Source organism: Odocoileus virginianus, chromosome 20 (assembly GCF_023699985.2).
Source record: "Odocoileus virginianus isolate 20LAN1187 ecotype Illinois chromosome 20, Ovbor_1.2, whole genome shotgun sequence".
In the NCBI taxonomy this organism is placed as follows: domain Eukaryota; kingdom Metazoa; phylum Chordata; class Mammalia; order Artiodactyla; family Cervidae; genus Odocoileus; species Odocoileus virginianus.
This window is the reverse complement of record NC_069693.1, coordinates 1,811,479-1,834,548: the sequence shown is the minus strand read 5'-3', so window position 1 is coordinate 1,834,548 and position 23,070 is coordinate 1,811,479. Positions and strand designations below refer to the sequence as shown.

The following is a 23,070-nucleotide window of genomic DNA, read 5'->3' as shown; positions in this document are numbered from 1 at the left end:
TTTTTCCATTACACATAAGTCTTATGTAATTGAAAATCTTATCATTAAGTTTGTGCTGTCTATCACTTTGACCAAAAGGTCAGACTCAAGAGGAAAGAGGTTCTTGTCTCTTTGGATCTTGATGAGCCTACACAGCCAAATTAGTGCTTGGAATGGAATACACAATTTAATGAGTGTTTGTCAATGAGGGTACAAATATGATGCCATGGATTCCCTGCTTGCTTTCAGCATTCTGGCAAATCAATCTGCTCTCTCCACATCTCCCTTCAAGCTGGTATTGTTTCATATACAAAAAAAAGATTATTGTTTATTAAATAAATAAACAATAAATCACAATTTACAGAGCCAGATCTACAGACTAGCCAAGTTCCTGTGTAACTACATGCTCAGCTTGATTTCCTCACTCTCAGTCTTTAGTATCCCTTTAAGCTTCACTAAGATTCTAACTTTGTGGACATGGCCAAGAGGTATTTTGGCCAGCACTTTGAATAACTGATGATTGGTTTCAACCACTTCAACATTTCACAGATATTTTCCTGAGGTAATCTCAACTCTGTGCATTGTCTCTGCGCTTGCAGGTGAAATTATATTGACTCCCCAGAAAGGAAAGAGGATCATGAAATTGCAAGGCTTTATCTCAGGGTTCAATTGCCTCTGCCTCAAATAAGCTATGACTGTAACCATGGAGTTGTCGCAGAAAGGGAGATCCCTTCCAGGGCCCGAAACTGGGCTCTTGTCTAACGCTTGGAAATGAATTATCTGAGGAGACACATGCTGACAAAGCAAGAGACTTTATTGGGAAAGGGCACCCGGGTGGAGAGCAGGAGGGTAAGGGAACCCAGGGGAACTGCTCTGCCTTGTGGCTCAGAGTCTCGGGTTTTATGGTGATGGGATTAGTTTCCCGGTGGTCTTTGGCCAATCATTCTAATTTAGAGTTTTTCTTGGTGGCGCACACATCCCTCAGCCAAGATGGATGCTAGCAAGAGGGATTCTGGGAAGTGGACAGACGTGCGGTGTCTCCTTTTGACCTTTCCAGAACTCTTCCGGTTGATGGTGGCTTATTAGTTCCGTATCCTTATCAGGATCTCCTGTCATAAAACAGCTCATGCAAATGGTTACTATGGTGCCTGGCCAGGGTGGGTGGTTTCAATCAGTGTGCTTCCCCTAACAGAGTCACTCTCCAGGCAGGAAGTGACATGTTATAAGTCACTCTTCTTTTCAGATAGGTAGATTTTAGCTTCTAGACAAGAATTGCTGCTGCTGTTAAATCACCTCAGTTGTGTCCAACTCTGTGCGACCCCATAGATGACAGCCTACCAGGCTCCTCCATCCATGGGAGTTCCCAGGCAAGAGTACTGGAGTGGGTTGCCATTGCCTTCTCTGAGACAAGAGCTGGGTATGTGTTAAAATGTGGAGTCTGAAATATGCATCAGTTCCTGAATAGGACATGCCATCACTAAATCTACATTTTTTCTGAGGGAACCAAAGACACAGTACATGGTCCATCTGCTTCTAGTTGCCCTACATCCCTCCTCTGTCTTGTTCACCATGGCCCTGTCTGGAGTCTTAGGTTGTTTGACTATGACCTAACACAGAGCCACTCATAAATTGTAGCCAACAAGTTAGGCTACATTTATATGAAAAGCAATAAGACAATATTTATTGGACTCCAGCTATGGATGAATGCACTCTGTCTGAGTGACAACCTGGTATCATGTGACCACTGAGTTTGGCCTGTTTTGTTGTTGAAGTTTAGTCACTAAGATACCTCCGACTTTGCAACCTCATGGCCTGTAGCCCGCCAGGCTCCTCTGTCCATGGGATTTTCCCAGACAAGAATACTGGAGTGGGTTGCCATTTCCCTCCTGGATGGGATCAGGGATAGAACCCTGGGTTCCTATATTGGCAGGTGGATTTTTTTTTTTTTTTTTTTAACCACTAGCGCCACTTGGGAAGCTTTGGGGACAGTCTCAAAATTTTTCTTTCTTTCTTTTTTTTCTTTCTTTCTTTCTTTCTAAGTAAAAGAAGGCTAAATCAGAAAGAGACACACTCCATAGACAGAGTGGGCCATCTCAGAAGGCAAGAAAGGCCAAACATCTGAAATATTACTGTCACTATACTTCTATGTGATCAGCACAGACTATGTTTCATGTAAATCTGGGTGCAACCCCTTTAAAGAGCGTGTAACTGGCCCAGTCTTCGCAGCCTGGGGACTTCACAGCAACCCTACAGGTGAGGCGGGACAATTCTCCCGACTTGGGGAGCAGTACCTCTTGCCAGCGACAGGAGCGCTATGAACTACATTACCCTAAAGGCACCGCGCCAGGCGCCCGGTTCAATGGACCAATGAAGACTCGGGACAAAGACACTTCCGTTCTAGAACGGTCTCTGGGCGGGCCCTCCTGTGTGGGTCCCCGGCGACATATTGTAAATTCGGATCAGTTCACGGTTAGGGTGTCTCCTAACGCTGAGCCGGCCTGAGACCTGGGAGCTGGAAGGCCGCTGTGCCTGCTGCTCCGAGGCGAGTCTCAGGCTAGGCGTGGTCGCCATCCGACCTGACTGTGTCTCGGGGTCGGGACGGGGGCTACAGAGCCCGAGCCCGCCTTCGCCAACGGACTTCTTTGGCAGCAGCCACATTGATGGTTCCGATTCAGGTGAATCCTGCGTCCTCCGGGCCCTCCCCCCGGTTCTTTTCATCCTGAGTTATCTTTGTTCACATTAGTGTTTTCTTACTCATGTCTTATATCTATATTTATTCGTGCCCCCCAAACCTTGACTTTACGATTTTAAAATATGACCTGCGTGGGGGAAAAAATCACAGAGCACTTACTCGTGCAGTTGAATAAGCAGATCTAAAATTAGTATCCGTTAACCACCTGAGATAAAAAAATATGCGTTATCAACAGGACCCCAGGAAGCCGCCTGTGTGCTTAGTCGCTTCAGTCGTGCCCTTGCGACCTCATGGACTGAGAGGAGACGCCAGTCTCCTCTGTTCTTGGGGATTCTCCAGGCAAGAATACTGGAGTGGGTTGCCACGCCCTCCCGCAGGGGGTCTTCTCAACCCAGGGGTCAAACCCCGGTCTCCCACATTGCAGGCGGATTCTTTACCATTTGAGCCACCAGGGAAGCCCAAAACATACCCATCCCCCAAAGTTAAGGTATTGTCTGTTATTTAAAGTAAGGGTTTCCTTGCTTTTCTTGATAGTTTTGCCAACTATGTGGGAAACAAGCGACGGCTGTAGTTTAGTTTCGCTCCTTCGTTTTAAAACTCAGTGAATGGAATCATATAAGTATTACGGTGTCTTTTTCTTCATTTGCACAATATGATGTGACTTTACCCATGTTTCTCATGCGAGGTGGTTGTTCAGTTGCTAAGTCGTTTCCGACTCTTTGTGATCTTATGGATTGCAGCATGACAGGCTTCCCTGTCCTTCATTATCTCCTGGAATTTGCTCAAGTTCATGTCCATTGAATTGGATACCCTCCCTCATGCAGAGTAGCCAGTCATTTTCCTTTTTGTATAGTTTTTTATAGATATGAATATATGAGTAAATGTCTTTATAAATTCTTCTGTTAAAGGCTTTTCTCTGTGTTGATGGTGGTGGTCTTTGTTTTAGTCCGATATGTCTATAAACAGTGGTACTGTAGCCACACTTGCCATGTGATCTGGGAAGATAACATTAAGCATACATCTGTTTAGTTTCTATGTTAACATTTTTATTGTATTTAAATTAACATTTCCACTTACTGAATTTGTTTTCCTCCATACTACTAATTTTAACTTAGATCTTTGAATGAAATTATTAAACTGTTTCATAGTTATATTTTGATACACACTTATGCCTTATATAAACTTTTCTGTTTTACAGTCTATACACATATAGACTGTTTTAGTATTTTAAGAGATTGTGCTTTTCCTGTAATATTTATTTCACTGTTAAATAGTTTTCCTCTGGTCATCTTGTAAGGGAAAATTATTGATATATTTTATTAAATACCTATTTTAAATGGGCCAAATATATCATTATAAGGATAAAAAGTTATAATGCTTCAAAACCATAACAGGATGTTAAGAACTCAAGAAGATATTTCCATGCTTCTATAATGAGGATGGACAAGAGTTCAGGTCCTATCACTTATATCCTTTCTCTTAAGTTTAAAGAGTCCAAAATGAGGTCTAGTTATCCCCAGCTGCTGGAGGCAAAGCACTTTTACTTGGATTTAAGGAACAACCCTTTTATCAGAGATTCATTTTGCATGCATAGTCAGTACATGGTGGTTCCATTCTCTACTGCAGGAGAGAAGAGCATGTAAGAAATTACAGATACTCTGAATATTTATGGAAAAGTTTTAACATCAAAGAATATGGATAAATAGAAAGAGTACATGTTCTTGAATTATACTACATAATGTTATAATAATTTCAAACCAGAATTTAATCTGGATTATGTAAACTGGAAGTTTATATACAATAACTTATAACCAGAAAAAAAATTTGGAAAGGACATATAAGAACTCCTGGTCACCTGTTAGAGCCAACCACAGCGACAGGAAGAGAAAAATGTATTATTGGCAAGGGAAAAACAGAAAAGGGACTCAAATGGGAGTGTCAGAAACAGACCTAACATAAAATGGAGTAAATTTTGATATTTGTGGCTCAGTGTTATAATAGTGCTATGTGACCTGCCACAAGTATTTCCTCACTAATACAATCCCTTATTCTTCTGACTCATTGGGTTGCAGTCACACTAGCCTCGAGGATGCCACTCAGACACACCAGACCTGACTCTGATAGGGAGGCTTTGCACTTGTTTATACCACTGTTGAAAAACCTTTTCTCAGGTTATCCACATGACTTTATGGCACAACTGTATAACATTTTCTGCCCTCTTTTACATGGCTTTAGTTTTCCTTTATGTGTCTGTCTGAAATATTAAGTGGTTCACTCTAATCTTTTGTCTTTGTTGCTGATGGTATTAAAGTTACATGGCCCTTCTCTTCCCACAGGTTCCACATTCAGAAGAACCACTTATGGATCCTTCACTGGTGAGTATCTGGTGTCCTGGATGTCTTTTGCTGCTACTCTTCCTGGACTTGGTGTCTGGAGACCCTGGAGAAACCCTCAGCCCAGGTTTCCAAGTCCAAGCCAGAGGTTCTATGGGGAGATTCACATTTTCGGCAGCCAGTGGCCTAAATGTGAAAGCTTGTCTTAGGTACTGGGGGAAATCCACACAAATGCTTGAGGATGCAACCGAGATGGGTGTGTTTTAGGACTTGTAAGTCTCTGTTAATGTCTGGTGAGGACAGAGAGCAAGAGAGCCAGAGTCAGGCCTGGAATGATACTCTGCTGAGAAGCTGTACTCTCAGAAGACTACTTGTTCAGAGTGACGGCAGCCATGGAGAGCATTTGGAATAGAGGAGAAGAATGATCTGACTTGGGTTTTAAGAGGCTCCCTCTTAAGTGCAGAGTGCAGAACAGACTAGGGCAGGGAAAGACAAGGAGATAATCAAGGAGGCTATTACAGTCATCCAGATGAGCATTTGCTGCAGCTGGACAGAGGGGTGGATATGGAGGTAGGAGAAATATTTGACTTCAGGACTTTTACAAGTAGGGCTGACCAGATTTTCTAAAATGGAGGGGTCATACATAACACCAGAGTTTATTCCCTTTGCATCTGGAAGGGTGGAAGTTGCATTAACTGATTCAGGGAAGTCAGTGGTAGCAGTCATTTTCACTGAGAATATTAGGAATTGGGTTTTGGCCCTGATGAATCTCAGATGATGTTCCAATGACTCTCAAATACAGGAAACAAGTGGGTGGCTGAACATGCCGCGCTAGAGGCTTCAGGATGCAATTATGGGACAAGGGAACAAAGGGGTCTGTTACAAAGGTCATCAGCGGGAAGGTGTTGGGGGGGGGTCAGCAGGTGGCCCAGGTTTTTATGGGACAGTGGCTGTGAAATTGATGCAGAGGGAAAGCAGAAATGGACATGAAGTGATAGCAAAATCAGACTGGTGCTTGCTTTTCTTCCTGTGCACTTACCAGGCTTTCGTGGTGGAACTTGAGGAGTTTGTGACAGAATGTCATGTGAATTTCTGTAGGTGTGTCAAGTAGGTGTGGATTTTGAATGGACAGAGATTGGAATTGATAAGGAGACATAATGTGCAGTATAGAAGTGGACCCTGACCAGGGTTTTAGGTCTGCATGTTGTGACTGAGGTTGGAACTAGGACCAAGGCCTGGTGGGGAAGCCTTCAGAACAGGGCTGGCGAGCTGCCAGTGGAGAATTGGGGTTTGGTGGGATTCTGTTGCGTTGAAAAGGATTTTCAGGTGTCATGTGCAGAAGGATATATGAGGAGACAGGAGACATGACAGTTTTGTGGTCCAAGTGCTAGTGATGGGGGTCAGATGTAGAAGGTGGTCCAGTGGGTGACACAGATGTGGGGAAGGTGTGTGAACAAATAGTCCCAGTGCCCTCATTCCAGGAGGTTAAGAGAGGAGGATGAGCCCAAGTTGCTGGCATCTGGGGTGCATCACCTTGGGAACTGTCAGATTGTTGTCTTTCAGGAGAGGGAGCAGGCCTTACATCCCAGGCCCACAGCATAGAAGGCATCTGTCTGTAGACGTGCGTGTTGTTATTGGGGTTGGAGCTAGTGCTCAAGAAAACATGAAGAGTTTTGGGTACCACTGCCCTCTTAAGTTGGGTCGCTGGGGAAGAGGATGACCCCAGAGTGAGTTTGGACTAGGTTGGGGGTACTTGTGGGGTCCTGGGGAGACAGGCTGCTTATGCACACTCTGTTCCCATCATCACAGGGCCCTGTGACTTTTGAGGACGTGGCTGTGTACTTTTCCCAGGAGGAATGGAGGATCCTTGATGAGACCCAGAGACGCCTATACTGCTATGTCATGCTGGAGACCTTTGCACTAGTTGCGTCCTTGGGTAAGGTCCTCACCCCTGTCCCAGTGTCCTGGGCAGGTCTCTGACTTTCCGCTTTTCTCCAAGGCAAGTCTGTTCGTCTCACAGCTGGACAGTAGGCACCTCTCTATTACTGCTTCCCTGTCCTCTGTGCTTTGGGTGCCAAGGCTGAATGAGTGTGTGGACCAGCTCCTTTCACAGGTAGCCCCAGTGCCAGCGGCTCTGAAGTTTTCTTAGTAAAGGTTTTCTGAGCCAAAAGACTTGGAATGCATTTTGTGGGTTCTCAGCCACTCCCTGCTGAGATGACTCTGTACATTTGCGCTCCAGGCTCTTCCCCCTTCCAGCTGACATTTATTTCCTTGGCCCTCACTATACCAGCAATTGTTGGGACCCAACATAGTCACTTTTTCTGGGGTTCACCTGGCTATTTCTATGATACCCCCCTCAAAGATTTTTTATGTGATAGTGTCTGTTTCCTGAGATTATTTTGGAATTGATTGCCCCCGTGGGCCAGTACTGACCACTCACCTGTCCTGTCTTTCCCTTAGGACTTGCATCATCTAGGTCCCATGTTATTGTCCCACTGGAGCTGGGAGGAGAACCCTGGGTACAGGACAGAGTGGACATGACTCCAGGCACAGCAAGAGGGGCTCAGAGTGGGCCTGGCCTTGGTGATTGGCATCAGGGGGAGGAAGTGATGTCATGGCTGGATTCAGACCATATCAGGAACGTGTCCTGTGCCCAACACTATTTTGGTGCCAAGGCCAGTGACTGTGAACCTCATTACTCTCTCTCCTCCCCACTCCTGACACTGTTCTCTCCGTCATACCTACTCTGACTTTGCGCCCAGGATTATCCCTCACCTCTCTGCCTCCCACTCCTCGGTAGTCCTCTCCATTCTCACTTCTCTGCTTTTCGATACTGGCCTACACCTAATGTGTCGTGAGGCCTGAGGTCAAGGACCTCGAAGTGGTCCTTGAACACCAGCTACTCAGTGACAATTGGATTTTCCTGGGTCTGGATACAGCTTTGCACACAGCACACATGTGTCCCCAGCAGCCAAGGCCCTGGTGAAAACCGTTTCCGGAGGAGTGAGTTGTGGACCCCTGGTTCCCTGTGTTCTGCACCCCATCCTTGTGTCTTTTGCCTGGTGAGTCGTCCCTGTTTTGTGATGTGTAGAGGCCCTGTCCACACGGCAGCCCTTTCCTAACCTGCTCCCACCTCCCTTGTCCTGAAAATAATCCCATGAATTTATTCTTTCTGTGTCAGACATGTATTGTGATGGGGCTCCCCCCTTCTACCAACATGTACATGCAATTCACCCACACTTCTTTGCTTTCAGGTTGTTGGCAGAGAGCAGAGATGAAGGAGAAAACTTCTGAGCACAATGCTTCTGTAGAAGTGCCACAGATAATTACTTCAAAGACAGACCTGTCCATCCAGAAGGCCTATCCCTGGGAGATGGGTAACCTGGATGTAGAAGGTGGTCTGCGTCTAGCTGAGGACCTGGGAGTAAACCCTGTCCAGACACTGTGTAGGGCAGGTGTGAAATTTCAGCAGCACAGTGGAGAGAAACTCTTTAGAAGAGACATGGGTAAGGCCTTTATGAAGAGTCGTACCATTCATACAACCAAGAAGTCTTTCCCATGCCAGGAGCCTGGGAAGGATTTCCCTGGTAGCTCTGATCTTCTCCATCACCAGGTCACTCCACAAGAGGACACCGAGTGTGTGGAGGCCGCTCACAATGGACTGAAGCACTACAGGTGCAGTGAATGTGGAAAACCTTCTGCCGCAAGTACAGACTTGCTCAGCACCAGAGAGTCCACACTGGAGAGAGGCCTTATGAATGCAGTGAATGTGGGAAAACCTTCAGCTATAAACACATACTTGTTCAGCACCGGAGAGTCCACACTGGAGAAAGGCCTTATAAGTGCAGGGAATGTGGGAAAGCTTTTAGCAACAAACCCACACTTGTTCGGCACCAGCGAATTCACACTGGAGAAAAGCCTTATGAGTGTAGTGAATGTGGGAAATTCTTTAGCCAAAGCTCCAGCCTGAGTGAACATCAGAGAATTCACACTGGGTCACGGCCTTATAAATGCAATGAATGTGGAAAATTCTTTACATCGAACTCCAATTTAATTAAACACAGGCGAGTTCACACAGGCACAAGGCCTTATGAGTGCAGTGAATGTGGGAAATTTTTTAACCAAAGTCCCAGCCTCATTAAGCATCAGAGGATCCACACTGGTGAAAGGCCATATGAATGTAGTGAATGTGGAAAAGTTTTTAGCCAAAGCTCTACTCTCATCAAGCACCAGAGAGTTCACACTGGAGCAAGGCCTTATAAATGCATTGAATGTGGAAAACTTTTTAGCCAAAGCTTTGGCCTCACTCAACACCAGAGAATTCATACTGGAGAAAGATCATACAAGTGCACTGAATGTGAAGAATTCTTTAGCCAAAGCACCCAGCTTACTCAACACCGAAAAATTCACACCAGAGCAGGGCCTCTCAAGTGCAGCAAATGTGGAAAAGTCTTTAGTCAAAGGTCTACTCTGATTGAGCACCAGAAACATCACAGCCCAGATAGACCCTATGAGTGCAGTGAGTGTAAGAAAGCTTTCAGCCGAAGGTCTAACCTTCTTCGTCACCAGAAAGTTCATACTGGACAAAGACCTTCTAATAAGATGAGCAGAGAAGCAAATAATGAACTGTCTCCTTAGCTAACACATCTTACCGAACAGGCTCTGTGAGGGACTCATCAGCTGGAAGTTGAATGCCACCACCTGCACAGCCCTTGTGTGGAGATTACCTGTGGGTGCCCGGTTCATTGGAAGCTTTTAAGAAGCTATGCTGTACTTTCTAATGTGCCCGTGTCCCTTTCCAGACTTATGTCACTGTGAGTTTCTGTGGTAAAAATCATCTTCTACCAACTGGTGGTCACTTCAGTGTGATCAGAGTTGGTAGACTTTTGTGCTCCTGCTTCTATGGAGGAAAGCTTAAGTAGCCTGAGCACTTGGATGTTATTCTCTTATTTCTAACTGACTAGAACATTGGCTTAACCATCTTTGACCAAGGTGACCCAGTCTGCCTTCTGCTGGTGGCTTTGTTTCATGTCATGCTCAGAATGGGTTTTTCCAGCTGTGTGTCACCTGTTTGGGAACTCTGTATTCCTCAGTGAGGACAGTATCATGGCAGAGAGTAGTTTTCATTGCAGTTTTGGTCTAATTTGCATTGTTGTCCAAGGCCTCCTGGGGTAGACTACAGGGCTTTGTTGTGACCTGAATGTCATAATTTTTGTTTGCAGAGGTCACCCTGAGATGAGGGCAGCCGTGAGAACCACCAGTGATTTTTAGAACAGCATGAATGTTCTCTTTTCACACGGGATGTCACATAATCCCCCCAGTACTGTTCAAGGGAAGGAGTTCTCTAGGTCCAGCTGGAACAGAGCCACGTACCACAATGTCCACAACATGGCAGGCTGGTGTTGTGTTAGATTACAGACACTGAGCAGGAACCATACTTGGTACAGAAGACACTTGGGGAATTAATAGGTCCTGAGAGACTAGCAAAGAAGAAGGAATGGGCCTTTTCTAAAGTTTCATCCACAATGTAACTAGTTGTTTAGGAGATTTTTAAAAGAAATTCTCTGGATCTACAGAGTTACTTCGTCCTGAGCCTCCAGTCAGAGTCAGACTGAATAATGTAAAGGTTTTAGGATCCTCATAGCATCTGCAGATTGTTTTATCTCAAGGCCATTGCTGCACAGTTGTGGAGGGAAAAAAGAGGGAGAGTAGAATCCTGTAGTCCAGGTGTGTAATTTTTTTTAGGACCCAGGCAGAGTTCCTGGAGAACTTAAGTGGAAACACCTTCCATTGCTCATCTGCGTTCATTACTACTGGGACTCAACCCCTTGCATGAGGCATGGAGAGGTGATACAGTTAATGTGTTGGTTTCCAGAATTCTACTTTTCTAAAAAGGAGATTTGGATTTTTATGTGAAGCCAATTTTTATTTAAACTTAATTGAGCTGTATAGTTGATATGAAGTGGATTGAATAGACTTAAAATGTATAGCTTGGTAACTTTTACCATGTGTAAAATCACAGAACCACCATAATAACAAACATCCATTACTCCCACATCTACCTTCTGAAATCTCCCTGGGATCCCAGGCAACTGGGATTTAATTTCTTTATTGCACATTCTATTAGTTAATGTTTTCTAGAACTTTAATGTCATTGGAATGTTAATGTGTTTACTCTTGTATATGCCTTTTTCTTTCATGTTACATAATTATCTTGAGAATTATCCACATTGCAGATATGAGTGGTTGTGTTTTTGTTTGTCTTTGCCATGCCACAAGGTTTTGGGATCTTAGTTCCCCAAGCAGGGATTGAACCCAGGCCCTCAGTGGTGAAAGCACAGAGACCACAGGGGAATTACCTGATGGTTAATTTTTTTAATTCCTGAAAAATACATTGTTTGGATACACTACCTGTTGACTGTTTATCCATTTATCTGTTAATGGATGAATGGGATTTTGTCTTTGTTTACAGCTTGGCTGTCACAGAAAGTTTACTGTGAACATGTACATAAATGTTCTTAAGTGAATATATGGTTTCATATTCTAAAGTGAATGACCACCCTTTTGCATTCCCCATCAACAGTGCTGGGAGCATTCCAACCCCCCTGCATTCCTCGCCTGTGCTTGTTTGGTGTGGTCAGCATATGAAATATCACCTCTGTTTTCAAAGTGTGCACTTACCTCACTATTGCCTGATGTTTTGTCTGGTTGAGCATTTTTAATGTGTTCACTTGCCAAATGCATATCTTTTGATAAAATGTTCATAATAGTTATTTACCATTTGGTACTGAATTTTGGCTGATATTTCCTTTTTTATGAATAACTAAGAAGACAATAAAAGAAATGTGTTAGAACTTGACTTTTCTTCAGTTCAGCTTGGCTGGGTGGAATGAATGTTTGTGGTATTCCCCATATGTAATCCTCATTATTAACTCATTCTGTACTACTTTCTAAAGTCTCAAAAATTTATAAAACAGCAAATCGACCCTGATTGTAGTGTTGCCATTTTCCCTGGTACAAATACTCCAAACTATGGCAATTTCAAGCTGTGAATGAGGTTGTTACCAAACCAGGTAACATTTCCAGAGGTGCACAAGCCAGCAACTGAGACACCAGGACTTAAGCAAGGGCGCAACTGGAACCTGCCAACATGGTTCCTCTTGGAGTCCTTCACATTATGCCATCTTCCTTTGCTACTCTTTATCTGTATCCTTTTCACTGTAATAAACTGTAGCCACTGAGATCTTAAGTTTAACTTTGTTTTTTTAGATTTAACTTTTTATTTCCCCTATAACAGTTAAGTTTCTCTAGAACTATATATTTTTTCCAATTTCATTGAGTAACTACACAATCATTGTTAGTAACTTTTTGTAATATTCAAGTATTATTAATGTTGAGTTTAGCACAGGATTTAGGTAAGAAGAGAAAAGAAAAGGAATAGATTTTTGGATAGGGAGGTTAATCATAAACTCAGCAGGGGAACTCAGTTTCTGAGGTGGTGCTAGTGATAAAGAACCCGCCTGCCAAAGCAGGAGACTTACATAAGAGACATGGATTTGATCCCTGGGTTGGGAAGATCCCCTAGAGGAGGGCATGGCAACCCTCTCCAGTATTCTTGCCTGGGAAATTCCCATGGACAGAGGAGCCTGGTGGGCTACAGCCCATAAGGTCAGACACAACTGAAGCAACTTAGCATGCACACACAGTTTCACTACCTTTTCCCAACAATTCCTCTTAAAACTCCAAATGCCAGTTACTTCTGAAGACTGACCCCAGCTGTGAGTCACATGCAGAAAATTGTAGAATTTAAACCTTGGGCCTGAGCTGAATTAAAATATATAACTACAGATTCTCCTCAACCCAAATAAACCAGCAAGTAGTTATTTAAAAATTTAGAATTCTTTAGGGTACATCTAACTAAGGTCATCCAACCTGTACAACCTTGTTGGCTGGAACATAAGATGCTAAGCTTATGTGATAAGGTGACAAAAACTGATTGGAAACTGATCAGGAAGGGATTGATGGGGAGTTCTATTTTTACAAAAACACTGAGGATCATAGGTCAGGAAAGGAAGTCTAAGGCTCCTAAAATCCAGACCTGAAGTATTAAAAGGAAAAATTGATTGCAGTTTAATCAATGAAACAATATGTTTAAGTGGTAGATTTTCAGGACAGATTAGCATATTTATAAGACGGGATCCAAAGAAACGAGTGCCTGCAGACGATGAGCAGAGGCTAAGGGCCCACATCCCAACCAACACCTACGGACAAGGACACTTGTGAATAAATGGATGAACACTGGAGAAAGAGTTTCCTATCTTACGAAGAAAAACTGACAGAATATGCCTCAAATCAAAACGGTGCCCTGAGGACAGGAAAGTGCCCAATAATCTGTCATACCCTTTAGTACTCAAGATGAGTTGACTGTACATGGTCATCCTCATCAAATTCTGGTGGACATGGAGGCTAGTCCTACATTAATCACCAACAGCTTAGCTCAATCTCTTCCTGACAGTGGAAGGTATTTCAGATAACCCAGATTTTCCCCATTTCAGCAGTACATACTTGGACTGAAAAATCATAAGCATTCTTCCCACTCTTGTACCATCCCTGCAAATTTAATAGGAAGAGATTTATTAAACTATACACTGCCCAATATCTTAATTACACGGGTAGTTTTTAAAGGAAATGTATAGGCCTTTGCGGCGGCGGCGGCGCCTGCGCGTCTTCTGTCAGGGTCAGCAGGCGGGTCCCCTGGGCCGTCCACCTGCGCGTCGCGAAGCCGCGCCCCGGGGGTCGATGGCGATGAACTATAACGCGAAGGATGAAGTGGACGGTGGGCCCCCGTGTCCTCCCGGGGGCACCGCTAGACCCGGAGACCAGATAACACGGCCTTCAAACAGCAACGGCTGCCGGCTTGGCAGCCCATCCTAACGGCTGGCACGGTGCTGCCCACCTTCTTCATCATCGGCCTCATCTTCATCCCCATTGGCATCGGCATCTTCGTCACCTCCAACAACATACGCGAGATCGAGATTGATTATACCGGAACAGATCCTTCCAGTCCTTGCTATAAATGTTTGTCTCCGAATGTGACACCTTGTATTTGTACCATTAACTTCACACTGGAACAGTCATTTGAGGGCAATGTGTTTATGTATTATGGACTGTCTAATTTCTATCAAAACCATCGTCGCTATGTGAAATCTCGAGATGATGGTCAGCTAAATGGAGATCCTAGTGCTTTGCTTAATCCCAGTAAGGAGTGTGAGCCTTATCGAAGAAATGGAGACAAACCAATTGCTCCTTGTGGGGCTATAGCCAACAGCATGTTTAATGGTACACTAGAATTGTTTCAGGTTGGCAATGCATCTGATCTTATGCCTGTTCCTTTGAAAAAGAAAGGTATTGCTTGGTGGACAGATAAAAATGTAAAATTCAGAAATCCCCCGGGAACAGACCCATTAGCAGAACGATTCAAAGGCACAACAAAGCCAGTAAACTGGGTTAAACCAGTTTACATGTTGGATTCTGACGAAGATAATAATGGATTCATAAATGAGGATTTTATTGTTTGGATGCGTACTGCAGCATTACCTACTTTTCGTAAGTTATATCGTCTTATAGAGCGGAGAAATGATTTACATCCAACATTACCAGCTGGACGATACTATTTGAATATCACATACAATTACCCTGTACATTCATTTGATGGACGGAAGCGGATGATCTTGAGTACCATTTCATGGATGGGAGGAAAAAATCCATTTTTGGGGATTGCTTACATTGCTATTGGATCCATCTCCTTTCTTCTGGGAGTTGTACTGCTAGTAATTAATCATAAATATAGAAACAGTAGTAATACTGCTGACATTACCATTTAATTTTATATTCTGAAAACAAATTTACTGCATGTGCATCGAGGCCAGTCCTATTCAACCTAGCTTTCAGATGCTATGTTCTGGTTAGTATGTCATTTTTGAAGTTGGCACATAACATTTTTTAAAAAGCAGTCTTTGTCTTCTGCTTCTTCCTTATGGATGACTTACGAAAATATATGACGGGTATAAAACAGATTAGCTATACTGATCATATCAACACTGTAACTGCTGAAATGGCATTCTGATGTTTTTTTTTGTTGTTGTTGGGACAGGCTATGTGATGCATAGAGCCTCTTTCATGTGAAACGCGTCTGCTGCTTATATGTTTATGCTGTGTTGATGATAATATATTGATATGTGTGCCTGTTGTGTGAAGAAAGGGATTACAAGATGTATGAGTATAACAACTTGCTAACTTTTCAGGATCCAGAGTTACAAAAAGATGAAGAAAGACCAAATCTAAATAAAACACTTCATCATTTTCATGTGTCGTGTGTAAAGGCTTAAAGTACCATCTTTGTTGAGGTGATTCCTGTATTCAGCTTATCCAGTACAGTTGTCAAGCTTAGATTTGATTTCAAAGGACATGCTTAACCTGTCTAGCATAGGAATTAATGCTTGTGTCTGAAGATGTCAGGTGGGTCTCAGGAGAATTTAAAATTCCACTTTCCATTTTGGCTAAGATGTTGCAGTCAGGAAACTCATCTTGCTTGCTGTTTTTACATGTGACCATTTCCCTTGAAGCTTACACTTCATCAGGGATCCAAGGATATAGGTGAGATGGGAAAACTTCTTGGCAGACCTTGTCTTCTGTCTCAACTGTAAACCAGGTTTAAGTGTTCAAAGGAGACTGTTTTCATTCTTGTGGTATTTAACATTCAGAAATTTGCTTCAGCATTGGAAATACCTCAAGCTGTTTTTAATTTGCAGGTAAGTGTTTTTACCTAAGTACTAATATTATATTGCAGAGATTTTGGAAAACAGTAACCTTTTTTTCCTCTATATTTCATCCAGTTTTTACATGTAGGTCAAATGTGGATGTGTATGGACATTCTCTTTAGTTACGGCACCAATTGTTTTGGTTGGTTTTTCTAAGACGTACTTTTAAAAGAAATTCTTTAAATTTCCTAATTAAATTCTGGAGATGTCGGAGTATGTACATGATAAATTATAATATATATGCTTGAAGTTATTTTATTTTCTATTACCTGGAATTATTTTTAATATTCCTTCTTGAATAAATGCTGTAATTTGTTTGCTATGGAACTGATTCTTGAATGTAAACTTATTTTTTCACATGCATGAAATGTATGTCTTAATCAGAGGTGGCTTAATTGCATTGAAATGGCTATTTTTTTTAAACTAACTCATGTTTGTATAGAAAAACGCCTGTTTGAATTAAGAGTTTGTAATGGTTTCCTTTGGTTATATTTTCAGTCAAAAGGTCTGTGTAATGTATCAATTTTGACTACATTTAAAAAGAAAATAATGTAATGGTAATAGTAGAAATGTGCCACACTTAAGTTTTGTACAATATGAAATTCAGTTAAAAGAACTTGTCGTTCATACTTAACAGAATATTACTTGCATGAGGTACTTAATGTATGGTTATCCTGAAATTTCTGAGTGCATAGGGTATTCTTTGTGTAAAACTATTCTTTGTTTTTGTTAGTCCTTCAGAATATGGTTATTTATTCTGATAATTGACCCTCTTGCACATGGCAATGTATTTTTTGGGATATATCAATAGGGGAGAGGGCTTCTCCCAGTATTTGTGGATTCAGTTTGTGCTGTTTAAGGACTGCCATCCTGTGTCTCTTTTTCTAACTGGAGGACCAGGATTACTGCTACAGAAAAGTCAAAGAGCCTCTCCAACCCTTTGTCATCTGTGGTGAAGATGGAATCTTAAAATATATTTGGAGTTTTATCTGTTTTAAAAGTACATTGATGGCCTAAGTTCTCCCTTGTCTGCTGCCATTTGAGTTGTAAGGGATTCCTGTTGCTAAATATGAAGAATGTGGAACACTCATATGGCCTCTGTGACTGGGGGAAGGAAGGAAAACATTTCTTTCTTACAGGCTTTATGCTCACCTTTTGGAAACACTGATGTCATACTCAGCTTTCAAAGAATCAGAATGTAGTTTAAGACAACTAGGTTGAGTAGAAGGCATTGGAGAATGCATTAACTTGCTGGAAATAATTGTGATATATGAAGTTCCCAATTGATGGAATTATTTAATAAGTAAAGACAAAGAAATTTCTTTAAAATCATAAAGCAGTTTAAAAATAAATTGGTAAAAATAACTGTACTACCTAATAGAGAATTATTCAACCAAGAGAAGAGTCAAGTGACTGTTATTTGTTTATGGGTTAGTAACAGTTTATTTGTAACCTTGATTATATTGAAAGATAACTTACTGTTAGTATATTCTGTATTAATAAAAATGAAAAAAATTTTAAAAAAATAAAGGAAATGTATAGCTTTATTTATAATTCATTACAGAAGAAGAATGATGTCAATAACCTAACCTTCCTTGTTGAGAAACCTAGAAAATAAGACCAAACCCCAAAGCAAAGATAAGAAAGGAAATGATAAAATTAGAACAAAATATTGAAAAAAAACTTTTTAAAAATCAATGAAGAAAAATGTTGGTTCTTTCAAAATTGACAAAACTGTAGGTGGACTGAAAAGAAGACAACAAAACCAAGAGTGAAGACACTACTGACTAGAGAAATTGAAGGTATCATAAGGGAATGGTTAAAAAAAAAAAAACATTTTTTTTTTTATTAAAAACAAACATTTACAAAACAGAAACAGATGCACAAACTTAGAGAAAAAAGTTGGGTGGTGGTGGGGGAGGGGGATGCAAGAGATTATTGAGTTGATTGACACGTACACAGTTCTGTATTTAAAACAGACAACCTACAAGGACCTACTATATATAGTACAGGGAACTCTGTTCAAAACACTGAAATAACCTAGATGGAAAAAGAACTTGAAAAGGAATACATACATGTATATGTATAACCAAATCATTCTGCTGTCCACCTGAAACTAACAATGTTGATAATCAACTATACTCCAAAGCTGTTCCTTTCAAGAGAAAAAAACTGAAAAAATTACTTGACTGTATTTTTATTGAAAGTCTTCCCACAAGAAAATTCCAGGCTTAGGTGCCTTCACTAAGGAATTCCAGCAAGCATTTAAAAAAGAAGTATCATTCATCCTTCAAAACTCCTCCAGAAAATAAGGAGGAGGAAGCAATTATTCTTTGACATCAGAATTACTCTGATGCCAAAGTCAGAGAAAAACAGATCTATAAACCCACTACCATTCATCTATCTATACAATACATTAACAAAATATCAGAAAAATAACTCAGCAACATATACAATGGATTATACAAGATGATCATGTGGGATTTCTTGCAGGAAATGTAAGATTAGTTCCCAGGGACAGAAGAATCTGGAAGGCTGCAGTCCATGTGTACAGAGTCAGACATGACGGAAGCAGCTTAGCACACACGCACCGTTTAAATAAAAGACAGCAAGGAACAAAAACAGAAACAGCCACGTGATGATTATCTCACTAAGTGCAAAAATGAATGGAAACCACAGAAACAGATCCACACTAATACAGTAAACTGATCTTTGCAAAGGGAGCAAAGGCAAAGGAATGAAGAAAGGATAGTCTTTTCAACAAATGGGGCTTTAAAACAGGATCCGGTGGTTAGGACTCCCTGCTTCCACTGCAGGGAACATGGGTTAAAATCCCTGGTTTGGCAACTAAGACCCTACAAGCTGCACAGCACGGGGGGCGGGGGGAGTGATCCAGACACAGACCTCACACCTTTCACAAATGGATACATTTTCTCAAATGGATAATAAGCCTAAATACAAAAGAGTAAAACACATAGACAATAATACAGGGGACACAGACCTTGGGTTAGGCAATGATGCATTAGACACACCAAAAGTACAATCCATGAAGGAAACACTGAGTAATTTGGACCTGACTAAAGTTTAAAATTTCTGTTCAGCAAAAGACACTGTTAGAAGAATATAAAGATATTCAGCACATGTCATTAGAGAATTGCAAATGAAAGAAACAACAATATACTATTACTACATACTGACTTGAATGGCAAAAACCAAAACATTGACAACATCAAATATAAGAACATGGAGCAACAGGAACTCTCACCTACTGCTGGTGGGAATGCAATATGATACAATCACTTTAAAAGGCAGTTTTTTATAAAACTAAATATTCTCTTACTATGTGACCCAGCAAATCATGCCCTGAGGCTTGAACCCAAGTGAATTGAAAATGTATACCCACACAAAACAATGCATAATGCAGGTTTCGTCATAGTCCCAAAACTTGGAAGCAATCAAGACATCCCTCAGTGAATGAATAAACTGTGGTACATCCATACAATGGAAGGTGATTCAGTGATAATTTATACACAAATTGTCACAGCAGTTTTATCTGTGATAGCCCAAAACTGGAAACAACCTAAATATCTACTAACTGGCAAATGGATAAAAGACAATTGTGGTATATCCATACAATGGATGAATACTCAACAATACAAATGAATAATTGATATATGCAGCAAAATGGATCAATCTCAAAATAATTATGGCTCATGAAAAAAGTCAGAGTTCCCACTCCCCAGAAAGTATATATCACATAATTTTGTTTATATAAAATACAACAAAATGCTTGCTATTACTCGTGAATTGTGGGAAAGGGGGTTAGAAAGGACTGGGCGAGAAACGTTATAGAGAGACACAAGGAATCTCTGGGCTGTGCTGGATATCTCCATTATCTCCATTTCTGGTCTCATCAGTATATACACATGCTGAAATATAACACATTCTATATTTTACATACATTTATTTCATGTCACCATACCTCAATAAAGATGTTAAGAATTAAATATTCCCCATAAATATCTATATTTACCATTCTTCTTGGAAAGTCCCATCTGCCGACTGTTCTGGTTCTAACATATCCCTCTCCACACAACGGAGGCTCATAAGCCCTGCCTCAGGACCAGCAAAAACTGCAGAGCAATGAAGTCCATGTCCACCTTACTCACTAGGAATGCTGGCTGGTCAGAGAAGCCTGAGCCCTGGATCTCTCTTCTGTCACTGCTGGGGCTCCTGCCTGTGCAGTGATGGCCAGAACATCGACAGCCCAGGGAGATACAGGAATTCACAAACCTCTATTTACTGAGACAGTGTATCGGCCACAGGAGACTCAGAGGTGTGAAGGTCCTGAGAATTTCTGTATACTTTCATGCCATACAGCCAAAATTGCAAGGACATATAGAGACGCCACCTGAAGAACAGACACCCATCCTCTCACGAGCCTCAGTCATCCCCACTCCATTATCTCAGTGTCTCTGTACCAACAATGATTCCCACCTTTGCTGGTGTGAGTCCTATAATCTTGAAAGGGACACAGTGCATTGACTGCACATAAGGCCTTTCTCCAGTGTGAAGTTTCTCGGTGTTCAACAAGTTTAAGAGACGCAGCTAAAGGGTCACCAAAACTGTTGCAATCATGACGTCCTTCTCCAGGGTGAGCTTTCTGGTGCCGAACAAGATGGGAGCTTCTGCTGTAGGCCTTCCCACATTCACTGCACACGTAAGGCTTCTCTCCAGTGTGAACTCTCTGGTGTAGAATGAGGCTAGAGTTGCGGCTAAAGAATTTCCCGCATTCACTGCACTCATAAGGTCTCGCTCCAGTGTGAACTTTCTTCTGTTGAACAAGGTGGGAGCTACTGATGTACGCTTTTCCGCATTCACTACACATATAAGGCGTTGCTCCACTGTGAACTCTCTGGTGTAGAATGAGGCTGGAATTGTGGCTAAAGCGTTTCCCACATTCACTGCACTCATAAGGCTTCGCTCCAGTGTGAATTCTCTGGTGCATAATCAGGTTGGAGCTATGGCTAAGGAGTTTTTCACAGTCACTGCACTCATAAGGCCTTTCTCCAGTGCGGATTTTCCAGTGGTGCACAAGCATGTGTTTATAGCTGAAGCCCTTCCCACACTCACTGCACTCATAAGGCCGTGCTCCAGTGTGCATTATCTGGTGCTGAACAAGTGTGTCTTTGCAGCCAAAAGTCTCCCCACATTTGCCGCACACATAAGACTTTGCTCCTGTGTGGACTCTCCTACGTTTAATGTGGCTGGAGTTATGGCTAAAGAATTTTCCACGTTCACTGCACTCATAAGTCCTCGCCCCGGTGTGACTCCTCCAGTGCTCAATAAGGTGAGAGCTTTGGCTAAGGAATTTTCCACATTCACTGCACTCATAAGGCCTCGCCCCGGTGTGACTCCTCCAGTGCTCAATAAGGTGAGAGCTTTGGCTAAGGAATTTTCCACATTCACTGCACTCATAAGGCCTTTCTCCAGTGTGAAGTTTCTCGGTGTTCAACAAGTTTAAGAGACGCAGCTAAAGGGTCACCAAAACTGTTGCAATCATGACGTCCTTCTCCAGGGTGAGCTTTCTGGTGCCGAACAAGATGGGAGCTTCTGCTGTAGGCCTTCCCACATTCACTGCACACGTAAGGCTTATCCCCAGTGTGAACTCTCTGGTGTAGAATGAGGCTAGAGTTGCGGCTAAAGAACTTCCCGCATTCACTGCACTCATAAGGTCTCGCTCCAGTGTGAACTTTCTTGTGTTGAACAAGGTGGGAGCTACTGATGTACGCTTTTCCGCATTCACTACACACATAAGGCCTTGCTCCACTGTGAACTCTCTGGTGTAGAATGAGGCTGGAATTGTGGCTAAAGCATTTCCCACATTCACTGCATTCATAAGGCTTCGCTCCAGTGTGAATTCTCTGGTGCACAATCAGGTTGGAGCTATGGCTAAAGAGTTTTCCACAGTCACTTCACTCATAAGGGCTTTCTCCAGTGCAGATTTTCCAGTGGTACACAAGCATGTGTTTATAGCTGAAGGCCTTCCCACACTAACTGCACTCATAAGGCCGTGTTCCAGTGTGCATTATCTGGTGCTGAACAAGTGTGTCTTTGCAGCCAAAAGTCTCCCCACATTTGCCGCACACATAAGACTTTGCTCCTGTGTGGACTCTCCTACGTTTAATGTGGCTGGAGTTATGGCTAAAGAATTTTCCACATTCACTGCACTCATAAGGCCTCGCCCTGGTGTGACTCCTCCAGTGCTCAATAAGGTGAGAGCTTTGGCTAAGGAATTTTCCACATTCACTGCCCTCATAAGGCCTCGCCCCGGTGTGACTCCTCCAGTGCTCAATAAGGTGAGAGCTTTGGCTAAGGAATTTTCCACATTCACTGCACTCATAAGGCCTCGCCCTGGTGTGACTCCTCCAGTGCTCAATAAGGTGAGAGCTTTGGCTAAGGAATTTTCCACATTCACTGCACTCATAAGGCCTTTCTCCAGTGTGAAGTTTCTCGGTGTTCAACAAGTTTAAGAGACGCAGCTAAAGGGTCACCAAAACTTGCAATCATGACGTCCTTCTCCAGGGTGAGCTTTCTGGTGCCGAACAAGATGGGAGCTTCTGCTGTAGGCCTTCCCACATTCACTGCACACGTAAGGCTTTTCTCCAGTGTGAACTCTCTGGTGTAGAATGAGGCTAGAGTTGCGGCTAAAGAATTTCCCGCATTCACTGCACTCATAAGGTCTCGCTCCAGTGTGAACTTTCTTCTGTTGAACAAGGTGGGAGCTACTGATGTACGCTTTTCCGCATTCACTACATACATAAGGCCTTGCTCCACTGTGAACTCTCTGGTGTAGAATGAGGCTGGAATTGTGGCTAAAGCATTTCCCACGTTCACTGCATTCATAAGGCTTCGCTCCAGTGTGAATTCTCTGGTGCACAATCAGGTTGGAGCTATGGCTAAAGAGTTTTCCACAGTCACTGCACTCATAAGGCCTTTCTCCAGTGCGGATTTTCCAGTGGTGCACAAGCATGTGTTTACAGCGGAAGGCCTTCCCACACTCACTGCACTCATAAGGCCATGCTCCAGTGTGCATTATCTGGTGCTGAACAAGTGTGTCTTTGCAGCCAAAAGTCTCCCCACATTTGTCGCACACATAAGACTTTGCTCCTGTGTGGACTCTCCTATGTTTAATGCGGCTGGAGTTATGGCTAAGGAATTTTCCACATTCACTGCACTCATAAGG

The 23,070-nt window shown here is 42.5% G+C and overlaps 2 protein-coding genes and 1 pseudogene across 2 annotated transcripts; 2 read left to right on the top strand and 1 right to left on the bottom strand.

Moving 5' to 3' along the window:
- The first annotated feature begins 2,395 nt into the window (after positions 1 to 2,395).
- Positions 2,396 to 12,253, top strand: LOC110147636 (zinc finger protein 154-like). The gene is given in 5 exon segments (XM_020909284.2): positions 2,396 to 2,654; positions 5,008 to 5,046; positions 6,814 to 6,940; positions 8,259 to 8,696; positions 8,699 to 12,253. Coding segments are annotated over 5 exon segments (1,563 nt in total). The 5' UTR covers positions 2,396 to 2,639; the 3' UTR covers positions 9,643 to 12,253.
- Positions 12,254 to 13,630: 1,377 nt separating this feature from the next.
- On the top strand, positions 13,631 to 16,151 carry LOC139029991 (cell cycle control protein 50A pseudogene; annotated as a pseudogene).
- Positions 16,152 to 16,719: 568 nt separating this feature from the next.
- LOC139029972 (zinc finger protein 304-like) lies at positions 16,720 to 22,920 on the bottom strand. Its single transcript, XM_070451556.1, has 2 exons — positions 22,432 to 22,920; positions 16,720 to 21,357 (listed from the first exon to the last, which is right to left on the bottom strand). The coding sequence occupies exons 1-2, from the start codon at positions 22,918 to 22,920 to the stop codon at positions 20,272 to 20,274; spliced, it is 1,575 nt and encodes a 524-aa protein (XP_070307657.1). The 3' UTR covers positions 16,720 to 20,271.
- Positions 22,921 to 23,070: the final 150 nt, after the last annotated feature.